This window comes from Agelaius phoeniceus, chromosome Z (assembly GCF_051311805.1).
Source record: "Agelaius phoeniceus isolate bAgePho1 chromosome Z, bAgePho1.hap1, whole genome shotgun sequence".
NCBI classification, from domain to species: domain Eukaryota; kingdom Metazoa; phylum Chordata; class Aves; order Passeriformes; family Icteridae; genus Agelaius; species Agelaius phoeniceus.
In genome coordinates this window covers 2,128,419-2,151,734 of record NC_135303.1, presented here as the reverse complement: position 1 = coordinate 2,151,734, position 23,316 = coordinate 2,128,419, and the positions used below count along the sequence as shown (strand labels likewise).

The following is a 23,316-nucleotide window of genomic DNA, read 5'->3' as shown; positions in this document are numbered from 1 at the left end:
AAGCATAGCGTTCCGGCAATAATTTTCCTTTACATCCAGATTTTGGGGATGGAGGAGAGTGCAAAGCACCTTCCTCTGATGCAATAAAATGAGGAGAGCTGCGTTTCTGCCTTTGTGCTGGGGACAGGACTGCAATCCTGCCCCTCCTTTTCTTAAGGTACAGGTGACAGCTCTGTCTGTGCCAGCTCACCCTGGAAAAATCAAGGCAATCATGAGGTCTTAAATAAAGAGTAAATAACTTGTCCTGAGCCTGTTATTTACTCTTCATTTATTTACTTGGAAAGCACATTGGTCGGGTTTGGTGTCCAACCATGAGTTGCAGCCATTATCTTAAGCATCCCAAAATAACCTGAGGCCTCACTGTGATACCAGGAATTTAACAGCCTGGTCTGAACTTTGGTGAATTAGCAGCTGGAGACAATTGTGGCCTTTTTTTTTCAGTCTCTCTTAAGGGTAAGAACTGTCCCCACCTTGGCAGTGCCTCCCTCCAGTTGTCATATTCGTTGGATCCAGGTTTCTTTATTTCTGATACCAGTGATTTTCTATTTGCCAAGTGGATTGAGGTCGCCCAGCATTCATGAATGTTATCTGATGAGTGATTAAAACACAAAAAAACCACAAAAAAACCCCCAAAAAAACCCCAAACAAACAAACAAACAGAAACAAAAACACACAGAAAAACCAAAACAAAAACCCACCACCACCAACAAAAAAATGAACAAAAAAAACCCCAAAACAAAACAAAACAAAAAACCCAAAAAAAACTCAACAACAACAACAACAACAAAAAAACCACAACAAAAAAACCCAAAAAAACCCCCAGAAAAACTGAAACAACAAAAATAATAAAGCACAGTGTACAGGATCACAAAGGCAAATAAAATAAAACCTGTGAGAAAAAATGGCATGTCTAAATTTACAAGAAAACTGAACATAGGATTGGCTCTACGGGAACAGAACCACAATGTCTGCGTAAAGACAGGACTTAACTGAACATTTTAAACACTCCTGAAATGATGAACAGCTGAAAGTCACAGTGAGGCATTTCACCATCATCTTCACCGTGAAACAGAGCCTGGCACTCCCTGCATCCTGGGGGTTCTTTCTCCTCCTTTCACACTGCCAGGTTGATGAGGAGTGTGTTATTTCTGAAGACACCTTTACTTTTCATGCACTGCTTCACATGATGGGCTATCCTCACAAACCACGGGTTCCCTTCAGGTTAAATTAAGCCAAAAGATGTGCTGGAAAAGGTGGCCCGGGGTATCTGGAAGTGGGGGCCCTGCAGCCACAGCTGTGCAGACGCCCTGCTCTGTGGTGTCAGTGGTGCAGGTCTGCTCTTGCTCTGCTGTGGTGGCTGTCAGTGTAAACGCTGAATAAATGTGCCTATTTCCCAGTTTCTGGGATTTTGGGCAGCCTGGTTGGGTTTTGCCATGTGTTGGAGAGCCAGAGAATGGCCGAGGTTGCAAGGAATCTCTGGTGATCATCCCATGAAGAGCACACCAACACCGCGAGCTGGTGCTGCGCATCCGTGCAAGTGCTCCCTTAGAAACGCTCCACGCTCAGGTGTGCTCATCTTTGTGCTCTCCTTAAATTAATTCTCCTCCAAACCACCCTGAATTTGTCTGTAACATCTGAAACGAGGTGGGAAAAGGGAATAGCTACAGCCCAAGAGGCTTCTTTCAGACGCAAGATGCTAAACTGTCTTTTGATCAGCTGCTTGTAGAAATGTACATTAACTGTAGACCATGGTTCTCCTTGTAACCAGCTAATGATCCTCTCAGCTGCAGACTAATTGCCTCTACCTCCTTCTAAATTCTGCTGCACTGAAAAAGCCAGAGTCACATTCTAATCCTGTTAATCACATTCAGCTTTGAAGGGTACACACTGGTTGTGTCTTAATTCAACTTCTCTCCCTGGTAATTTGTTTGATTGCCTGTTACTTGCAAGCTGCACTAACTGAATGAAAGTGTTCTGTGTCCTGATGGGAAGTTATGACTTTCATTTAGGCTGTTTTAGTGCAGATGTTTTACCTAGAAGGTGGTGTAAATTCTCCTCAACTTTCTGCTCTAAAGTAGTTTCAATACAAAGAATGAAAAGCAAGGTAGAAGGTAATGAGCCTACAGAATAAAAGCTGTATTTCTTTAATTTAAATAATGATCTTTTTTGCCTGAAGACTTTTCATCTGCTTATGAATAAATAAGTAAATTAGATGCTAAAATATGAGACAGAAATGCTGGTTCTATATCCTGTATTCTCCTTCATCTCCAGCAATATGTGTTGTCTGTATTGTCAAGACCTAAGGAGAGTCTATTTATTCATTATTTCTTTTTTCACTTTTTTTTTCCAAAAAAAAAGCCCACACACACATATTCTACACAGTTCTATACAAGTCTTATTAAAAAAAAAAACAAAAAAAAAATGAGCAAAGCCAAATTACCTTCCAGCTTCCCACATAATTTTCTGAACAAGAGTGCAAGGCCACTGGATATGTCCTATAAGCACAAAACAATCATTACCAGGACATTTTTATTAACACTGGATGTATGTGATAATAAAGATTTATTGTGATTCTACCTTTGGAATCCCCTGAATCTTAATGAGAAATTTTTTTTTCTCCCTGTTCTGAATTTCAATGAGGAGTACTCTGAGTGTCATGGCCATGTTAAATATTTGTGAAATCCTCTCAGCTCACTTTCAACATTTTAAAAATAAACAACTGGTTTTGTGGATGCATTTTTTCAAGCTAACAGGAGAGACATTGATTTTTAGTATAAGAAGCATTCTCTGCTAAAAAGAGGTTGCACTTGTAAAATGCTAATGTCAAAATTATTTATAAAGAGAATCTAAAGTTGACTCTGAAATGTTTAGTTCAAAAGCTGCCTGAAAGTGGGGGCCAATTAGTGATTCCTTACCAGTTCAGTCTCTTTAAGACTATTCATTTGGACTCCAAAATATTTGGAAGCAAGGTCTGGAGACCTGGTGTTTATTAATTCATGAAAGACTTGCGCTAATTAGCAGTGCTCATTTTCCCAGGGGCCCACTTAGGCTGTGGAACCCAGCTCCCCTGCACTCCTTACAGAACAGAAAAGTCCCTTCAAGCCATCCATGAAAGCTTCCAAAGCAGGATCCTGCTCTGATTGAGTCCCTCTCTCTCTCCCCATTGAACAAAAAGAACACAGTTTTGCCTCCCAGGAACATCCTGGGGTGCCACTGGCAATAAATGATGGCAATAAATTAGTTCACCCCGGCAGAAGCAAAATTCTTGAGCCATCTGCAGACCCTGACATTTCCCCTCACTGTTTTGGTGTCTCAGTATTGAACTTTTTAAGTCGTTCCTTTCCTTAAAAGGATTTACTATTGTTGTTTGATACTCTTTGCTCCAATGTTGGGATCTCCAGGCTTCCTTTGTTTGATTGCTCTAAACAGTATTCCATTCTTAAAAATAAACAGTGAATTTTGCCTCTTCTATTCTTACACTTTTCAGTTGTTTTCTTCCTTCTGTTCTCACAGAATCCCAGGATGGTCTGAAGGGTTGGGAGGGACCTTAAAGCCCATCCAGTGCCACCCCTGCCATGGCAGGGACACCTCTCACCATCCCAGGCTGCTCCAATCCCTGTCCAGCCTGGCCTGGGACACAAATCCAAACCCCAGTTTCCATCTTTCAAAGGCACTGACCAGGACCAGCTGACTTCTCAAGCTCGTTTGTTTCTGTTTCTCTCCTCATTATTAATTTCTTATGCTCCACAGCACATCTGTTCTTCTCCCCAGCCCCACATTCCATCCAACATGAGTTTGCTCAGGGGGTCCTCGGCTTCCTAAAGATCCAGCACTGGATCTTCAGCATTTCATCAGCCAGAGATTCTTTATTTCTTCACTTTCTAATTTCTTCTTTTTTTTTTCTGTAAAAACATGTCCATCAACCCGCTCCTGGAGTTCAGCACTCCTCTCACTTCACTGTAATATTTTTACTCTGAGTCTCTCTTGCCTGATTTAAGGGACAATTTTAAAAATGCCGGCTGCTTCACAGCCATTTATTGTTTGAAATAAATCCACCTTTTCTTTTATTTCTTCTTTACTGGCTCGCCACATTGCTGGAGGACACAGAACGAAACCTCAGTTACACTCTCAAATTTCAAGAAAATATCAGTTTTGATAGGGAGTTCAACTCCTTCATTCTGCCTCTGAAATTACATTATTAGGTCAATTTACTTTTGCTACTGCATTCTCTTTCTTGATCATTTTAATCCAAGGCATCTGGGCCAAATCTGTTACATTCAGTGTTGGGTTCTGGTTCACAAAGAACTGAGCACAGGCATGCTGACTCACGTGGAAACCACTTGAAAGCTCAGATTTTATTAGGCTTTAAGACTCCTGCCTTGCATTTTTAAAAAGCATTGTGCTGAGATTATAAAATAAAAAAAAAAAATCAAAAAAAAAATCAAGAAATGAGAAACTTTGAGCTTTTCAGGTAGAAAAAGAAAGAAAGGAGTAAAGTGAGAAGGAATTTCAGGAGGAAAAGGAGCATGATAGCTTAAAATGTCTTAAGAGCCTTACTAAAGCATGGGCTCAAGAACTGAGAAGGAAATGGAAAGGCACTTGGGGAATCAGCCATGTATTCTGAGTATTAAGAGCTCAAGGGAATATTTTTTAGCTGTAGATCATTCCCACTGTAAATTAACCAGGTTTTTTTGGGTGCCATGCATGACACTCAGCGCAATGGAGAAAGGTGTGAGATCATTCCACGTTGTGCCGTTAGGTGGTACCAAAAAATAAATTTTAAAATAAATAAATAAAAAGGGGGGAAAAAGGGAAATTAGAGCTTGGAGAAGTAAATTATTATCCATGGTGTCAGCACACAGTGGGAGGACCAAAGCTGCACCATTTTGCTTTGGTGTGTTGCAAAACCACACTGGAAACAGAAAGTGTTCTAATTATATTCTCCTCTGGTTTTTTTGGATTTTTTTTTAATTTATTTTTGGTGGGGGGCTTGATGGGCTTTTAAAATTTGTTTTGCTTTTTGGGGGTTTTTTGGGTGCTTGTTGGGGTTTTTGTTTTGTTTTGGGTTTTTTGGAGGGGTTTTCGGTTTTTTTTGTGGGGGGGCGCTTGGGGTTTTTTTGGTTTTGGGGTTTTTTTGGTTGGTTGGTTGTTCGTTTCTGATTTATTTTTTTTTTTTTAAATTTTTAACTGTTCTTTTCAGATTGACCTGCTCATCCCTACAAAGATCACTGGGATAATCACCCAAGGAGCAAAAGATTTTGGGCACGTGCAGTTCGTGGGGTCCTACAAGCTTGCTTACAGCAATGATGGGGAGCACTGGAAAATATACCAGGATGAAAAGCAGAAGAAGGACAAGGTAAAGCAAAGAGAAAAATCAGTGTTTTGGTTGTGATGACGACACCGATGAGGGCCTGTGGATTATTTCCTTGGGTTCCAATATCCAGGGGATGGCACATGGGGGAGTCAGGGTGAATAAAAGTCACAAATCACAATGACATTCACACCTACCAGTGCCATGCACCTGATTTAATGCTGTTAAATACATAAAACTTTACAGTTCTCCATTAATCACAGCTATTCCTTCATTTAACCCTAGAGCAGAAGGTGTATAAATAGCATGTAATTTGTATATTTAAAAAAAAAAAAAGTGTTTCAGTGCATTTTTTGGTGAGTAGGGACTACTTTCAGTGATTTCCTGTGAAGCACATCCTTGTTACCCAGCCATTTTGGACAGGGGTTTTTTGGGTTTTTTGGGTTTTTTGGGTTTTTTGGGTTTTTTTTCTGGAAATTAATGGCTAGGGTTTCAAACACTCACTGAAAATATTATTTTTATTATGCTATAAAATAAATAAGAAACATTAAAAAAAGTTTCACGACTTCCTTTGCAAATGTTTGAGAGGCATAGGGAAAGTATAGGTTTGCTGATTGATTTACCTGGAAGCATTTAACTTTTCTCTTGTAATTCATTATACCTTTCCTTTAAACTGTGTAACACTTTTGTGCTGCAAATACCTGAATTTCATAATCACCTGTTAAGAAAAATATTACAGCATATGCATCGCCTAGGGAAATGTTAACCAAGATGACAAAATGTGAATTATTTATTAAATGTCATAGTAGGGTTCTGTCTGATTGAAACAAAAGATGGATTTATTGAAATACCAGATGGCTGATGTGTCTGATAACATCTCAAATCTGTGTATTCAGGGTGATAAATGATCAGGCTCCCACTTATATTTCTCAGTATAAATAAAAATTCTTTGGGAAATAAACTGACATATTCCTCACGTAAGTCAATTAAATTACTTTTCTTTCAAACAGTGAGAAAACTTTTGATATGCATTGAAATGAGCTGTGTGAGCGCAGGGAGACCTAATGATGAGGGCTTAGACACCTGCATCTGCCACATTTCACAGATTTTAACTGATTGATTGAAGGTCATTGATTAGGGGAATGCGTTATTAGTGGATTGACTATTTATGTGTAATATATATCCTAAATTACTGAGTATTTGCATGGCTGTGTTTCTGTGTCTGCATTGTCAGGCCCTGCCATCCAGACTTTGAAGTCCTGAAACCCAAATGTCCCTCACTGGCTCTAACCCAAACTGGGACTTTTTTTCCCTAAAGGATTTTAGGTAGTGAAAACCAAATCTGTTAGTTTAGCCACCTGGCTCAGAAGATTCTTACACCAATGATATTTTTTAAATTTTTTTTTTTTTTGATTATGGATGTGTTTGTTATAACTGGCTGTCAGATAAAAATTGGAAGCAAACAGCTCACCTTAGGCAGGCATATCACAAATATATTCAACTTAAGTGATAGGTGGTGGCTTCAGTGCTTTGTACACATCCTATTTCAAATCCCTGGCATTTAAAAAGAGAGGGGAAAGTGAAATAAATGTTCTCTCCAAGCCAAACTTGTGCCTGCATTCATTTTATTGCAAAGGAGAACACAGGTTGGAGCCCCTGGTGATAACACAGTCACAGCAAAACTAAAAGAAAATGCACTCTGACTTAAAGGACTGCTCCAGTCTGCATTTGTTTGTACCATTGGCCAAAGCAATTAAATTGCTTTTGCCTCCTTCAGCAGATGGACTCTTAATTGCTACACACATATTCCATTAGGAGCAATGGGAAACTCTTAATCGTTGTCTCGTTTAAACATATCACACCCTGTATTAATTAACATCCCTGAAAATAAAATAGATGCATGTTATTATGATTCTTTAACGAGTCAAGACCATTTAAAAGATCAACGCGACAAGATCAAATGCACTTCACTGGAAATTAGAAGTTAGGATTTCTGAATCTAAATGTGTACAAAATAAATAAGCTCCCTTGATTCGGGTCTGGACCTCAGCCTTTAATACACACAAACATCAAACTGAAATATCTGGGTTTGGGATGTTATTTATCTATTTCAAAAGCATCTGGAAAAGTTAAAAGTTTGATGACAGAGTCTGACTTTCCAGAAGTCACTGAACTTGGCAAAACTTTATAGGATGTAGGGCTGGAAAGGGTCTCAAGACAGCTTTTAGGAATGCATCTTTTGACCTCCAAAGGCACTGTGGCCCTCTCCTCCTCAGCAGAAAATGGGATTCAAGAACCCCCAAGCCCCTTCCTGTCCCCTTGGAGTAGGTGCTGGCAGGTAAATTTCAGAGCTAAGGCTTAATTCATTCACCTGTTCTTCACCTCAGACAGGGCTGTACCATCCTCACTCAGATTTTTATTCAATATGTTCCAAGAGACAGATTGTGATGAAAATTCTATAAACAGTCAGCTCCAGTGTTTAAATATGCTCTAAAGTGGAAAGGTGCCTTATCCCCCTTGCTGCCATACACCCACCCTGTCCTCAGAGGACACAAAAATCTGATTTTATCTCCGTTTTTTCCTTTTTCTTTTGGTTGGAGTACATCAAACTGTTTCTTCTCATTTTCCATCATCCATTTCCTGACTGAAAAAGCATAAATTTCTTCAGCCAGAGGAATGTAGAGTCACCCAGTAAACCCTTTCTGACACTCACCACTCCAGCTGGGTGGATGCAGTGCTCCCATGGGATTTGGAGAGAAACCCTGCTCTGTGTGCGCTGGGACAGAAATATAATATAAATATATATATAAATAAAAATAATAAATAATAAAATAATAAAAATAATAAAATAATAAAAATAATAAAAATAATAAAAATAATAAATAATAAAAATACAAATAAAAATAAAGCCACAAGGAGAAAAAGCAGTGCTGTACCTCATCCATGAGGAACAGGAGAGGAGCAGCACCGCTGGTCCTGTCTGACATTACCACCTTTGAACAGGATCCACTAAAATTTCTTTATCTTAAGGTGAGATTTTCTCCCAAATGCAAGGAAACTGGAAAAAAAACCCCAAACAAATAAAAAAACAAGCAAACAAACAACAAAAAAAAAACCAGAAAACCCAAAAAAACAAACGAGTTTTCATAGCAAAGTGAAAATTCTGTGAAATGTTACATCTGTTTTCAGGAGATACAGAAGGAAGGTAAAAGGTAGATATCAACAACTATCAACAGCAGCAAGCATAAATACTCATTTTTTACCCTCATTAGTCCTATTTATTAACTGAACATCCTGATTTATTCTATGAAGGACAGAACACATAGATTTTTTATTTTTCCTGCAGGTGATTTAGTCACCCTGCCCTCATCCTGCTTTGTTTAACCATCAAGAAGGTTTAGGGGAAAGGTGGCTCCAAAACATTTTAGGGAAAGGAAGACAGGATGAAAGGAATAAAATAACTTTTAAAGTCACAGACAAAAGAATTACGGAGATACTGGTAAGCTGGTAATAATGATTTGTGGGTGAATGTGGTGACTTTATAACGAAATTGTGACTTTATAATGAAATTGTTACTTCATAGTTTAGACAAGAGCTGAGAACTTGAACCCATCTGGTGCTCAGCATCCCAGTGCTGATCTGTTTACAGGGTGAGTCCTAACAGATCAGCAGATCTCACTGAATTTCTGGGGCTGTTCACTTGTCCCTCCTCATCACTTTTTAAAGTTCATTTACAAAGGAGAAAATTGCTGGTCTCTTGCATTTATGTTGTATACAACATATTGTATTTTGTTTATATATTTTTCTAAATAGATAAGATATTATTTCCTGCACATTGTGTGCAGCCTGTAAATTGGGTGAATCCTTAACAAAACAGTGGTTTAGAGGAGAAGGAAATGGGGTCTTCAGTTTTTTGCACTATTTCACAAGGAAAAGCTGTTCCAAGAGCAGTGTCTCCTGCAGCTCCTGCCTGGCTTCTGCTATTTTAATGGTCAGTCATTTCATTTCACATCTGTGCTCAATTCCTGTGAGTGCAGACAAAAAGTTGCTGGGAGAAAAAAGAAAAAAGAAAAAAGAAAAAAGAAAAAAAAAAAAAAAACAAATGGAGCCCTTCTCATTCTTTTTAAATAGTTTGAATGAGTGGCCTGGAAAAAACATGAAAACTTTGCCTGTTGCCATCAAGAAGCAAAATAAATTACATTGCAGGCTGTCACGTAGGAAGAAAATACATTTTAGAAACAGGGCCAGAGCTAATAGCTATCTTGTTTTTCTCAACTAGAGGTCAGTAGCTCACTGTACCTCCAGAGCTGAGGACATCCAAACCAAACCTGACCTTTTTCCTTTTTTTTTTTTTTTTCCCTTTTTTTTTTTTTTTCCAATCACATTCCACATGTGATTTATAAATTGCACGGCCCGCTGTAGGTAACCCAAGGCCAGCTGCAGTGTCAAATGGCATTTCAGAGGCTGTTTTCTCACAGGAGGATGAGAACGTTTGAAAGTGGCCTAAAGGAGCCCGGCAGTCTGCAGCGCTGCCAGCCACCACCAGCCATCAGCAGTGCAATTAGCTGCAGGTAGACAGTATTTGCATAAATGGCCACTGGGTTTGTACACAAAACGACGAACTGGTCGTAATTTAATACATTTCTGAGTGCGCAGACCGTTGCCAGGGTGAGAGGAGACAGGAACCTAGTTATTAAAGAAAAGTTAGATCATGTCAGGTTAAAAATCTTTCTGTTAGGTTTGTTAATGGTTTTGTTTTGGTTTTTGGTTTTTTTTATGATGTTTAATTATTATAATATCTGGTTTACACTCAATTCCTACACATAATCTACTTACTTGGCACTGGTAATGAATTTTCTTTTAGTAACATTACTTAAATTATCACTATTTGATAGCATTATCTGCAATAATAGTTGTAATTCCTAATCTAAGTGACTATTTTATCTGCACTGGTTTAAATTACGAGTGACTTCCATTATTTTGAGCTGAATTATCCTGATTTGTGTCAGGTGAAGATCTAGCTATGCTCATTTCAGCTGGGGGAGGACAAAATGAGCAAAAGACAAAATGCTTATTTAACAATCTGCCTTGGATTTCTGTAAGCATCTTTGGAGGCAGGTTGGTCTTCAAAATGTTTCTCTTTTTGGCTTTGAGCCTCCCATAGGCCATGTACGGTGGAATAAATGCCCATTTCTGTAGCATCAACATGTGGATCACATGGGATAGGCAGTATGAGAATGTTAGAGTATGTTTCATAAGTTTTAAAGTTATGAAACCTTCTCATCAGTATTAGAAGGTTTCATAAGTTTTAAAGTTTTATCTCCCTCTACCTGTTCTGAACATGGAGAAACAATAAAGGCTGTGTACAGATATTAATGGATATGATATGTGTGCACTTGATGTAACTGAGAGAAAAAATTACTTTTTCTCCTCTTATTCACTCCAAAAATGCATGTGCCCACGAACACGTCCACGTGCCACCTTTATTTTTCTGAATATTGAGATGTTCTGCACTGAAGAAAACTCCAAACAGGGGCCATGACTAGAAATTCTTTATAAAATATTCTTCTTCTAATATGAGCAGGATTAACTGCTCCGTGAAATAACATTTTTAAAATATTCTGCTAGGTATGAAAAATGTTTTTAAGCTACAGCAGGCAACACTCCTTTCCCCAAGCTGCTAGTCTTCAGGTATTTCTCCTAAATTATTCAGTCTTACAACAGTTTTCTTTTTAAAATTCTAATCCACTTACACTGTCATTATCTGGATTTTCTGCTAATGCCATAAAACACTTTGTTTACGTTGAAAATTCTCACATAATGTTTGAAATCAAGACATTCAGATTGCTTGCTGGACACAAGTATAAGCAAGAATTGTTTGTATTTCAGAACTTTTCAGCTGGGAATATCAGTATCTATTTTCCTGTCTTTCACTCTTTTTCCATAAAGTAACAACGATTAAATTTACCATATTTAAAAGTACAGCAGCGCGCATTTTCTGGTTTTTGGGTTTTGTTTTTTTTTTTTTTTTTCCCAACAGCAGCTGCAAGAGCCTGAACACTGCAGAGGAGTGTGTGGAGGGTCTGTATGTGTAAAACTGCTAGAGCTGCTGAGTAAATATTCCTGCAAGTTACGCCTTTTTGAGTGTGCACACTGACATAAACAGACACTGTAAAATCTGAAACCTTCTACAGCAGGGTTGGCAAAAAGCAGGAGCTCTTAGATCCACTTGTACAAAAAGAAAATTCACCTTGTGGCGTGGCAGCCACTGATTTTGGGGAGGGTGAAGCTCTTTCCAGGAGCATCCTGTGGACTGGAATGATGCTTCAGGATTTTGGCTTTTATATATTCCATAGATTTGAGATCCTGCAGTTCTTTAGTGTGTACCTCCAAACTCCACATTCAGTGTCAGCTGCTGCTGCCCCATTTTGGGCAGACACAACAATTCCTCTCCAGGCCTGGCAGCCAAGGACACCTCACTGCCCCAGGGCCTGAGATATTAAACAGAACTGAGTTGAGGGCAGCAAACTTGGGCTAAATGACTTCATTACCTGAAGCTGTAATTGGAAAATTCATCCCAAATAAACAAACGGGTCAAACTTATAAAAGTGTGAAAGCCCATGACCTGTGGGCCATTTTTGGGTGTAGCTCCTGGATGGGCTTGGTCTGCCCAAAATGTACCTGAAGGCCCTTCAATAAACACAACCACTTTTAATTCCCTTCATTTTGTCTGGCCTCTGCTTTTAGGTAGTCCCAAAAAGGCATCAGGAAAAGTAAGGCTGTTATTCCTCCCTAGTGCCCTTTCCCAGCTCTGAATTTATTATATTTTTTTTTTCTGTCCGTGTCCTTAATAGCCCCAGCTGTTTTTCCCCCTCTCAATTAATCTGATCTTTAGCAGTGGTTAAAGGCTGAGGAAGCTGTGCCATGGTTTAATTACGTGTTGAAAGGGGAACTGTGACCTTTAGATGGCTCTGGATGACCCTGCTGAGGGGACGCTGCAATATTGCCTGCTATCGATTTTCCCCACGCCACTTATGGTTTTATAGACACCTACAGTATCTCCTCTCTGCCTGGAGAGACTTATCTGCTTAATAACTCCCCAAAAAAACCCCTTTTTCCTGCTGCCTCTTTCTCTGTGTTTGCTGTTTTGGGATGAAGCAGGAGCAGACCTGCACTCACCCAGAGCTCAAAGTGAAGGTGTGCACTGACGCATTGATAATTTACATTCTGGTCTTTATTTCTTGAGCACAAATCACCCTGGGGTTATTTCATCATTGAGGATTTTATTTTTAATTTTTATTTTAATTTTCACAATTTTTTTATATTGTAATTCCAGCATCAGCCTCTGAAATCTTAAAAAGTCATGGCAGTCTTCAGAGCTATCCTGAAAAAAACCGCTCAGAAACAAATGTGAGGAGTGGCCATTAAGAGGCATCAGCTTTTCAAGGGTTTTAATTACTTTGGTGGCTCATTTAGTATTGACTGCTTGGGCATAAAACAACAGGTAGATTAAAAAAATACTTTTAGCTAAAGAAATAGATTTTTTTTTCTACTGATAACTCATGTTTTGTTCTTTGTCCTCCTTGCTCCTTCCAAATTCCTTGCCTCTATTAGTGAATTGAGGCTACAAGTAAATGAAGAGTGGGAAAGGATATAGTTTTTCCCATAAGAAATTTGCCATGGGGCCACAGGAAAAGAAAAGTAAATTTCTGTTAGAATGTTGTATTTTATGCAGGTCACACTTGTGGATGCTGACAATGCTTCCCTTACTTTCTGATAAATCTACTTCCCCAAAATCCTTCTTCTCATCCAGCACATTTAGTTAATTTCTTGAAACTAGATCTTGAATTTTGAGGAAAGGTGTATTTCGTATTTGCATAAAATAACTTCTGAGACAGTTCAAGTGATAATGAAATCATGCATGAGTTAAAAATAAAATTTACATGTTGTTCTCATGATGTAAGTAAATGACATAATCCTCCCTCCTTCAGCTGAATTTGTTGCTAGTTTTGCCTCACATAATTTTATTTATCTTTCATATCTGTGTTCAGATATGAACACCGGGGCTGTAGAAAGGTTCCTTTGTCTAGCTTGGCAAAAAATATCAACAGATATTTCACATGCATGTGCAAGAAATCAAATGGAAAGCCAAAAAACCCAAAAAAAAACCCTTTTAAGTTTTCCTAGCTGCATTTTGGGTTTTGAGAGGTGCCACTGTAATTTCAATTATGATCTTAGTAATGTAATTTTTTGCTACAAATGAAACTGGAATTGAGGAGCAAACCTTGTTAGCCCAAGCTCCTGCTGATTTATGTATCAACCCTGCACTTGGGCAGCAAACAATTTTCCCTGTGCTAAATTATTTTGGTTGTTTGGTTGTTTTTTCTTTTCCTTAGACTCACAAAACTGATGTTTCTGTGGTCATTTTCTCTGCTACTTTATCCATCTATCAGAACTCCCACATCCTCTCACGCTCCCACCTCTGTGATGGCAGAGGAGAAAGGGAATTCATCACCTGGGGAGGGGATGGATTTTGTTTGATGTCCTGAAAGGACCAGCACTGGGGAGAAGCTTCCAAAATCCAAAAGAGGTTCCGCGTGGAGACCAAAATCTTTGTGACCAAGCCACAAAGGAACCAGAGTCAGGGCTAAAATGCTAGATCGGCCAGCCTGCACTTCAAACCCTGATATTTTCCCAAGAACTTCTAGGAAACCTGTAATTCTGCATTAATTCAGTCACATAAGCACTTCTCCAGGAGGTCTATATTCTTCTCTGCATGATGCAAACAACAGTCATTCATTTTCAGTCGAAAAGCCATCAGGTTCAGTTTTTATAAATGAGAAGTGAATTGGCTGACATTTTAAGAGAATGAGCATTTCCCATAAAAACTGAAAACAACCCAAGGGGATAATCTGATCATTTTGCCAAAAATTGGTGCTGTGGCCTTTGAATTTAAATAGTGGCTGGCAGGGGAAAAATCTGGCATTGATTTGTCACAGATAGGAGTTTTATAACTCACTTTTGTGTGGATTAACCAATAAGGGTGGAAATAAGATCATAACATGCACTGTACTGTAGGATGTTTTACTTTTATCACAGCCTGATGCTCTTAATTCATCTGCTGACTTTTGTCTGACATGAGAAGATAATATCCTTGATAATCACCAATTTTACAAGGGTTTATATAGTTGCATCCCAGCAACTTTCATAAGTGATACAATAAAAATTCTTACCTTTAATTATTAATGTTATTTCCTCGGAAGCAGTAAGAGGACCCTCCTGGGATTCATTTGAGATGGTACAAATGCCAAGTAAAAAGACATTTAATTTTTTAAATGTTAATGATTTTTGTGTAACTTTCAGAGCGTGGCCCTGGCGGAACGGTGGGTGAAGCTTTGAGTAGAAGGCTCTGCCTGCACCAGGGCTGAGTGTGAATGAATCACAAGATTTAGCAGAGGCAGGAGATCATGGAATCACAGATTTGGGTTGGAAGGGACCTTAAATTTCATTTTGTCCCACCCCTGCCACGTCAGGGACACCTTCCAGTATCCCAGGTTGCTCCAAGCCCCAATGTCCAACCTGGCCTTGGGCATTGCCAGGGATCCAGGGGCAGCCCCAGCTGCTCTGGTCACCCTCTGCCAAGGCTTCCCCACCCTCAGAGCAAAGGATTCCTTCCTAAAACCTAATCCAAACTTCTCTTTGCCACTTTAAACCTTAAGTTTAAACAGCACTAAAAGTCGTGCATACCGACAATAAAAACTCATCGCGGATCCAGGGCAGTCGGAGTTTCACCGTGGGCTGGGCCTCCTCAAGCCAGGTCTAATAAGCTCTTGGAGGTCTATAACATACCCAAGATAGCTCAGCTACCCTTGGAGGCATAAAAATCAGAAGTATGGCTTCTGTTGCAGTGCTGGAAACAAAAAGGTTTAATAAAAGGCAAAATAACAAAACTCTTTACAGAGAAAAACCAAGCCAGGTGCAAGAGGTTCTTGCTCCTGGTACAACACCTCACAAAAGCCATTGGTTTCTTTGTTCTCTTCTTTTTCTAGTAAATTGCCCAGGCGGGACTTTTTGGCTTCCTTCCAATTTGCTATCCTTAAGTTTGAGGTGAAGTCCCTTAGGCCTATGAGGTGGCTTTTTCACCTAATCGAGGAGATAAACTTTTGGGCTTCTTTCCTTTCTGAGGGGACAAAGGATGGTTTTGTCACTCTGTCAATAGGGGGCACATCCCTATAGGCCAGCCTTAAAACCTCCCTGCATATTGTACATGCAGGCAACCCAGACTGTCAGGACCCAGGACATCCCTCTGTCTGTCCTGAGCAGCCCAGACACTGCCAGGGGGCTCAGAGACCCTGGCACAGAGCCCAGAAATGCCCCTGTGGGTTTGATTGTGACCCGTGGAGCAAATTACCAACCTTAGATGAAGATCTGCAAGCTACGACAAATTAAGCAGAATGACAGTGAATTTATCACGAGGTGAAAAAGTAGATTTTTGGGTTTTTTCGAATGGAGGTTCTGGGGGGCAAGATGGAGGGATCTGGGCATGTCCAGCCTTTCTCCTCCTTCTTCTTGGCCTTCATCTTCTGCTGTGATGGTGGCACTTTTGGATTGGTTTAGAGTAGAAGCTCACTGTCTAACACAGGTGACAGGTATTGGAAAGTAACTGTAAATATTGTACAGGTAGTTTTTAGTATAAAGACATAACCCTGCCCTGGGGCAGGCAGAGTGCCTCTGACCGTCCTGCTGAGCGGGCCTGGGCAGGACAGGAGAAAGAATTTTATAGATAAGATACAATAAACATCCTTGAGACTGAGAAATGAAGAGCCCTGACTCCTTCTTCAAATGCCAGGCTGGAAAAAAGAGAAGTTTTAACATTTCTTGGGGTCGCTCTGACAAGCTAGAGACCCCGACGCCCGATGAGGGGAGGGAATAATGCATCTGACTCCATGCTCTCAGAAGGCTAATTTATTACTTTACAATACTATATTATATTAAAGAGTACTATACTAAAGTATAGTATAGTATTCTTTAGTATAATATAGTATACTAAAGAATACAGAAAAGACACTTAATGCTAAAAAGATAATAATTAAAACTCGTGGCTCTTTCCAGACTCCCGACACAGCTTGGCCATAATTGGCCAAAGAGTCAAAACAATTCACACCAGAGTCCAATCAAGCAATCACCTGTGGGTAAAACAATCTCCAAACACATTCCACATGTGAGCACAACACATGAGAAGCAAATGAGATAAGGATTGTTTTCCTTTTCTCCCAGGCCTCTCGCTGCCTTTCATCTTCGCGGCAGAAAAACCCTGGGTGAGAAAGAAATCACGTTCAGGGAGCGTGACCGCCGCACCCGCAGGCATTCCCAGGGGAACTTCCACTAAAAGCCTCCCCCGTTGCTTCCCCCACAGGTGTTCCAGGGGAACTTTGACAACGACACGCACCGCAAGAACGTCATCGATCCGCCGATCCTGGCCCGGCACGTGCGCATCCTGCCCTGGTCGTGGTACGGCCGCATCACCCTGCGCTCCGAGCTGCTGGGCTGTGCAGCTGAGGACTGAGCTGCCCCGCTCCTGCTGCCGTAGAAGAAGCTTGTAGGATGCTGCGTGGGGTTTCTCCATGAACCAGTGCTCGCTCATTTTTTTTATGGTAGGCCGCTAGCTGTCTTTCGCCAGGAGGTCTAAGCCTGCCCTTTTAAAAAACGATCCGATCCCGTTTTTTTTTTTTTTTTGGTTTTTTTTGCCCTTGAAATCTGTTGGTGTTGTCCCTTCTGCTGTGGAATTATCCTCCTAGTTCTCCTTTGAGATGTTCACCACCAGTTGAAAAGCGTTGAGGGAAAAAGAGAAAAAAGAAAAAAAAATAAATAAACAAAACAGCAGCATCCTTTTTACAAGGGAAGAGAAAAGCGAAGCTCATTTGCAGCTTCAGGAACATTGGCCTGACGAGTTCTCCATAAATCATACCATCATCTTACTTGCAAAAAGTGATACTGCAGCTTTTAGCAATAAGTTTACTTGGGGATGACTGCATTATAGTAATTGTGCCTATCAAACACTGTCAGTTCTTACGACATAATATTTTGGGAAATTCTCCCTGGTACTGTTCAAACACGGTACCTGCAATGTTCCAAGCTACCTTTCACCACTTCCATCCAGACAGCAGATTCCACGCACCTGGAGGGTTTTCCTGACTGCCCCATTTTCCTTCTCTATTTTGCATGCTGTAGACGTGGCCTCCATCCTTTCTGTTTAGTATCACACTCTGCTGGTGTTGTTTTCCTTGGGAGATGTCACCTGTTTTGCATATGTAACCAAATCAGTGTATTATGACGTTAACGAATTTGCCAAAGCTTATGAATTTTCAAAGTTTCTGTGCTTTTTCACAGAGACTAAGGTGAGGCACCAGGGTATTTGTGGTGTCTCATCTTGGGTTGAGTCCACATTCCATCAGAAATTCCATTCCAGGATGATTTTTCCAGGGGGTGAACACACAGCCCCAGACTGTGACCTGCCCACCCCCATCACCGCTTCCACGCACGCTCTGAGCTCCATCGAGGAGGAAAATGTGGGGAGAAGGAACCAGGTGCTAAAACACACACAGGAGGAATGACCCCCTTACTGCCAGGAAACCCTCCCTCTTTAGGCTCTTCCTAAAGTCACAGCTTTCCTCCCCAAAGGGTAAGAGGTGACTTAGGAGCACACCAAAGCCTGGCCCTTGTCACCCTCTGCTCCTATTTTTAGACAACACCAGTGAGCCATGAGGAGGCTGTTTCCTGTCATGCCCCATCTACAGGCATGCTTCACACACAGCATGATAGCAACCCCAGTTTAAAAAGTAGATTTTAGGAGGAAAAGTAGTGGAGAAGTAGGGGGGACATTCTCCCCCGTGCCTCAGTTTCCCCTGCTGATTGAGATGACAACATCAATCTTTGAGGAGCAATCCAAGTTCCCTTGGAGTAAAGAGCTCTTTAGAGTTAGAGCAGCACCTCAGACTAAAAAAGATCCCAGGACAGGGAGCGAGGGGACCTGAAACAACAGCACTTGGGATTACTGCCAACCTTTTAATTTCATACCATGCTGATGTGGAGAGAAAGAGAGAATGTGAGAGAGAGAGAGAGAGAGATGCAGCTGCATGTTTTTGCAAATGTCACTGAAACTTATTATATTTTCTGTCACTGTTCCATTCTCACCAAAACTCTGAACTTGGGCACTGCTTCCCAGGCCAGAAGCTCACTGGCCCACAATTTAGAAAGGGCAAAGTTTACCTTGGAAACAAAAATGGTTTGGATTTTGAAAAAACCTGCATTTAATCACACATTCTCCACCACAGACTAAATATATATTATCCATTGAACTGTGAAAGCCTCTAGAATAGCAGCCAGGAATTTTACATACAAGAATTGGGGATATAATGGTGGCGGTTTTCTGATAGTGTCACTTAAACTGTCACATTTTAGCAAACAGAACACCCTGCCTCTACAAAATGACTTAATCCTTAAACTGTATTTATACAAGTATTTATTTTATAAGGCTTAGACATTTAAAGACTTCTAAAGAAGAGTCCTGTAAAGGTAAAAGTATGTGTAAGAAATGTTGAGGTCCTGTGCAACACTGCTAAGTTTGTTCTTTATTTTTTACTTTGTGCTGCATAACAAAAGCCACTAGACTGTTACTGTCTTGTCTGTAACTGTGTTAACAGCATTCCTTAATGATGTATATATGGAGTGGTCTTCAAGCAAAAGGAGCAATTTTAAAGAGAAAGTCAATCAATTTGGTGGCACTTCTAACGAGGAAAAAAAATCTGAATTATGGAGGACAAGTCTATCCCTACATTATCTTCTGCCTATATTCTGCAATTTAGGCTTTAGGTTAAAAAGAAGATAAAAAATAAAAAGAAAAAACTAGTAATATTTATCTCTTTAGGGTGTGCACACACAACACTTTAAGAGGCTTAAATACATTTTCCTATTATGGGAGAGCAGTTGATCCTGAATTTAATTAATTAATTTAATTAATTTAATTACAGATATGTAGAATAGCACATAGATATTTCACTAACTGACTGTATTTAAAAAAAAAAAAAAAAGAAGGCTATTTCAGAAAATTAAACTTCCTATTTTAAAAACTTGTGTTAATGCTCTTCTGAAATATTTGGTTTCTGTTCTTAATGTTGGGGTTTTTTTTCATGTTATTCATCTTTTGCAACTTCAATTTTGCTTTTGAATTAATATTTCTTGGTTTAGTAAATGAATTGTAATCCCTTCACCTGCATAGAGAGTTTTCATGTAATGTAAGACAAAAATTTTAATTTGGTATTAATTTTTGTGTTGAGTATTTTCAACCTCATGTCCTGTGTCAGCTGTCAGTCTTCACCAGGAGAGCTCCATACCTTGTGATAATACTCCATGACAATTCATTTTAAAAAAATCACCTATCTGACGCCCTTACAGTTTCAACCTGCATGCTGGGAGTTTTTCCAATGACATTATTCCTTGGCTACCAAAAAGCTTTCTTGGAATGGCTCTTCCAGCACCGAATTCTGCTCCCATTGTCAGCAGTATCAGTCTGAAATAGCTCGTGGTTTAAGTGGAGTCCTTCAGATTTAACAAAACAGGTGGGGATCAGATTAGGGGATAGAATTAAACTCTATCCCTTTGATTTTATTTTGTTGTCTAGGTGCATACCATTGCCATAAGGGGCAAGTTATAAATTTACACAACTGTTCTCTCCCAGTGAAAGCAACCAGCCCCAAAAAAACCAGAAGTGCAGGACAGGAGATATCCCTTTAAGAGGGGATGGAGAAAAGCTCAGAAATAATCCTTGACTTCTGAATTGATTGTTAACAATGACATTGAACAAGGCCAAAAGTGTTCCCCTAATTAAATTTCACCTTGAACGAGCTAGGTATTTGTAGGCAGGCCTCACCTTTGTGTTGCTGGGTAAGTTTCTACATTTATAGCCTGGGAAATGAAGCACTGGCACGAGGCTCCTTTTTATCAGCGTTCAGGGCCCGTTGCCTCTACTGGCTCTGGATCCGGGGTTGACTTTCTCTTTTGAAATGGCTTCATACAAATTAAGTGTCAGTTTTGAAGACTAAGGATACTAAATGAGTGTATCTTTGCTATACAACCAATGTGAACTATAATATTCAGTGCTGGCTTCTGATGTGTCAGTAAGTACAGAAGTATCTCGGACACAAACGACCTTTGCAACCCTTCAAGCTGTGTGATATTCAAATGGTTTTTGTATATACCTAAATCATGTAGAGCAATGTAAAACCAGTACGACCTTGTCTAGTCTTCAAACTTAACAATAAAAACTTTTGAAAAATGAGGTGGTTTTCTCGAAGCTGTTATGTTGCAACACCTTGGAGGAGGCACAGCTTATCTCGGTGGCGGCGAGTGTGGAGCAGAGATAGCAGCTGGCATTTTCCTGGATTCATCCACGGGGTGTTTGTGGTAGGTAAGTTTGATTCTGGAAAAATCAGCAGTTGGTGCTGTGCTCTCCTCAATGTGTTCTCTTTGTTCTTCCAGATTAAAAAAAAAAAAAAAAAACACCTCTAGGTTTTGAACGCCTCTAAAAATACTTTTTTTTTCTCTCCCTATCCCGCTGCTCTCTGAACGAGCACCAGAAATGTAAAATGACAATTTCATTTCCTGTAAGTCAAATTTCCTGGGATATTTATCAGCCCTTATCCTCTCTCCTCCACTCCTGCATCGGCAAATTAATTTCTGAGAAGGTGAGGAGTGGCTGCAGGCCAGACCTGCTATGAGATGCCACAGCAGAGCTGGAATTTGCTCACACCCTCGCCCCTTTTCTCTTTTATTTCCTGTACATCCTGCTCCCCAAAACAGTTAACTCTACAACTTCAGTTTCTGAAGAAGCTTAAAGTAGCACATGGAAAAGCCATTTGCTCCCAAACCATTTAAGCCATTAAATTACATAAAAAATGTTATGTTTACTGAAAAGAGATGAAGCTTCAGTGGTTTACACCTTGAATGAGTCTTTTTGTAAAGATACACATATTTTTGTTTTATAATGGTTTCAGCTCGTGCCCTTTCTCCAAAAATCATCTTTTTAGAGACACAAACCATCCACATCCACTCACAGGAGACAATGTCTGCCCAACATGTAGTCTCAACACTCACTACAGCATGTTGTCTTTCAGAAGAAAAGTCACAAAATTGCAATTTTCCCTTATCATGAATCTCTACCAGTCACAAAAAATGAGATTACAGTGCTGCACATGAGGAGAAGAGTATTTTTGGAGAATGATGGCTGAATATTAGCACTTCCATCGTAAATTTCTGCATCTTGAAGCTTTCTGACTTTTGGTTATAAATTGCAACTGTTTCATGAAACATGGGGACTTTTCCTGAAGAACTGAAAAGTGTTTTTTTCTCACATACTTCATAACATATACACCCAGGAATTCTAGTGAAGACAACAAGAGAAAATAATGAGTAAATCTCTTCAGAATAGGAATTATTTATCAATGTCCATCCTCCCACATCTGTTGCTAGTGAGGGATTAACATGAGCATCAACATTCTACATCCTCATGAAAAAAGTAGTCTCTGATACTTCTGTGGTAAACACAATGACACTTATTTTATACCTTAGATTTAATAAAACAAGGCCAATTTGTTCACATAGTGATTACTAAGTGACCAGTGATTGCTTAGTCTTAGAAATCAAGTAGAATTAAAAAATAATTTTTAAATAGGACTAAATAAAGATAATTTTACTGATCCCAAAGTATTTTCATTTTTTTTAATTTCACTTGCAGAATTTTCTAAATAGAGAGATACACTTTAGAATTAAGAACTTAGATTTTAGAAACTTTAGAACTTAGATTTTAGAAACTTTAGATTCAGAATCTAAAATATAAAAGGAAGAATTGCACAAATTGTGCAGCTTTATGGTGCCATTCGTTGCAAAATAACTTTCAGTGATACATGTATCATTGTAAATACATATTTTTAAATTCCTCTGAATGGGGCAACATGGAAACCTGTCTTGTTCTCACAATTTAGCTTGCTATGAGTGCAGCAAAATGTATTTTACCAGTGTGTGTGAGTGAGAATAATTGGGTTTTTATGTAGTTTTTATTTGGAATTAGGCCCCACGTGTGTGGGAATGTACAGGAAGCACCTGGTGGAACACAGGTGGGGCACAGGAGGTGGGGAGGATGGCCAGCACATCCTCTTTGTCACAATAATAATATTTATTTATTTATTTGGTTTGCCAGCTGATGGGCTGTGTTATCTGAGGTCGCACATCATCTGAGGTCAGCAGGCACAGATCTCACTAGATGGAGGAAACCAACCCTCAAAATACACCAGGAAAGGTCACTAAGCTCACTTGCACCAGGCTGGAAAATCAAAAGCAGGCTAAATGAATGTATTGGCTTTCTGGGATGCTGTGGGAGGTCAGCAGGAGCTGTGGGGAAGTGCATTGTGCTGCCTTGGCCACAATAAATGCAATCGAGTGCACAGACTGCATAAAATATGCATGTGATGCACTGAGGCAAGATCAAAGGGCCCCTAAAAAGTGATACCTGCTATTTTCTGATGAAAGTGTCAGAAAACGTGAGGTAGGTGCTATGGATTAAGCCCACACCATGGGTTTGCAGGCGTCTGGCTGGGGTGGATTTACCCTTCTGGAGTTTCTGGGGCAGGGGAGCCTCAGCCACAGGGGCTTCTTTAGGAAGGACAGGCAGGGAAAGCAAGGAGAGGATGGCGCCTCTAAGCAATGACCAGGTGGAGTTCATGGAAGTCTGCTGGGATGGGTGAGTGTGGGAATCCACAAAATCAGAGGGGTTTGGGAAAGCTGCAAAAGGCAGGCCCCAGAGACAGCAGAACTGGGATTGGAGCTGAGCAGCAGCCATGAGATTGGGCAGCAGAAAAATTATTTAAAAAGTAGAAAAGCAAGGACAAATAGAGCAATGGTCTGTGTATTCATGCTTGTCTAGAATAACTCCCTAAGCTACAGAAAGTTTA

General features: G+C 39.9%; 1 protein-coding gene across 2 annotated transcripts in view; it reads left to right on the top strand.

Moving 5' to 3' along the window:
- EDIL3 (EGF like and discoidin domains 3) overlaps positions 1-20,648 on the top strand; it is a 241,110-nt gene extending 220,462 nt beyond the window's left edge. For both annotated transcript variants that reach the window (XM_077171852.1, XM_054652418.2), the window contains 2 exons: positions 5,201-5,356; positions 16,728-20,648. In XM_077171852.1, coding sequence (XP_077027967.1) covers positions 5,201-5,356; positions 16,728-16,877 — 306 coding nt within the window. In that variant the 3' untranslated portion in view covers positions 16,878-20,648. The remainder of the gene's footprint in view (positions 1-5,200; positions 5,357-16,727) is intronic.
- The last annotated feature ends 2,668 nt before the right edge of the window (positions 20,649-23,316 follow it).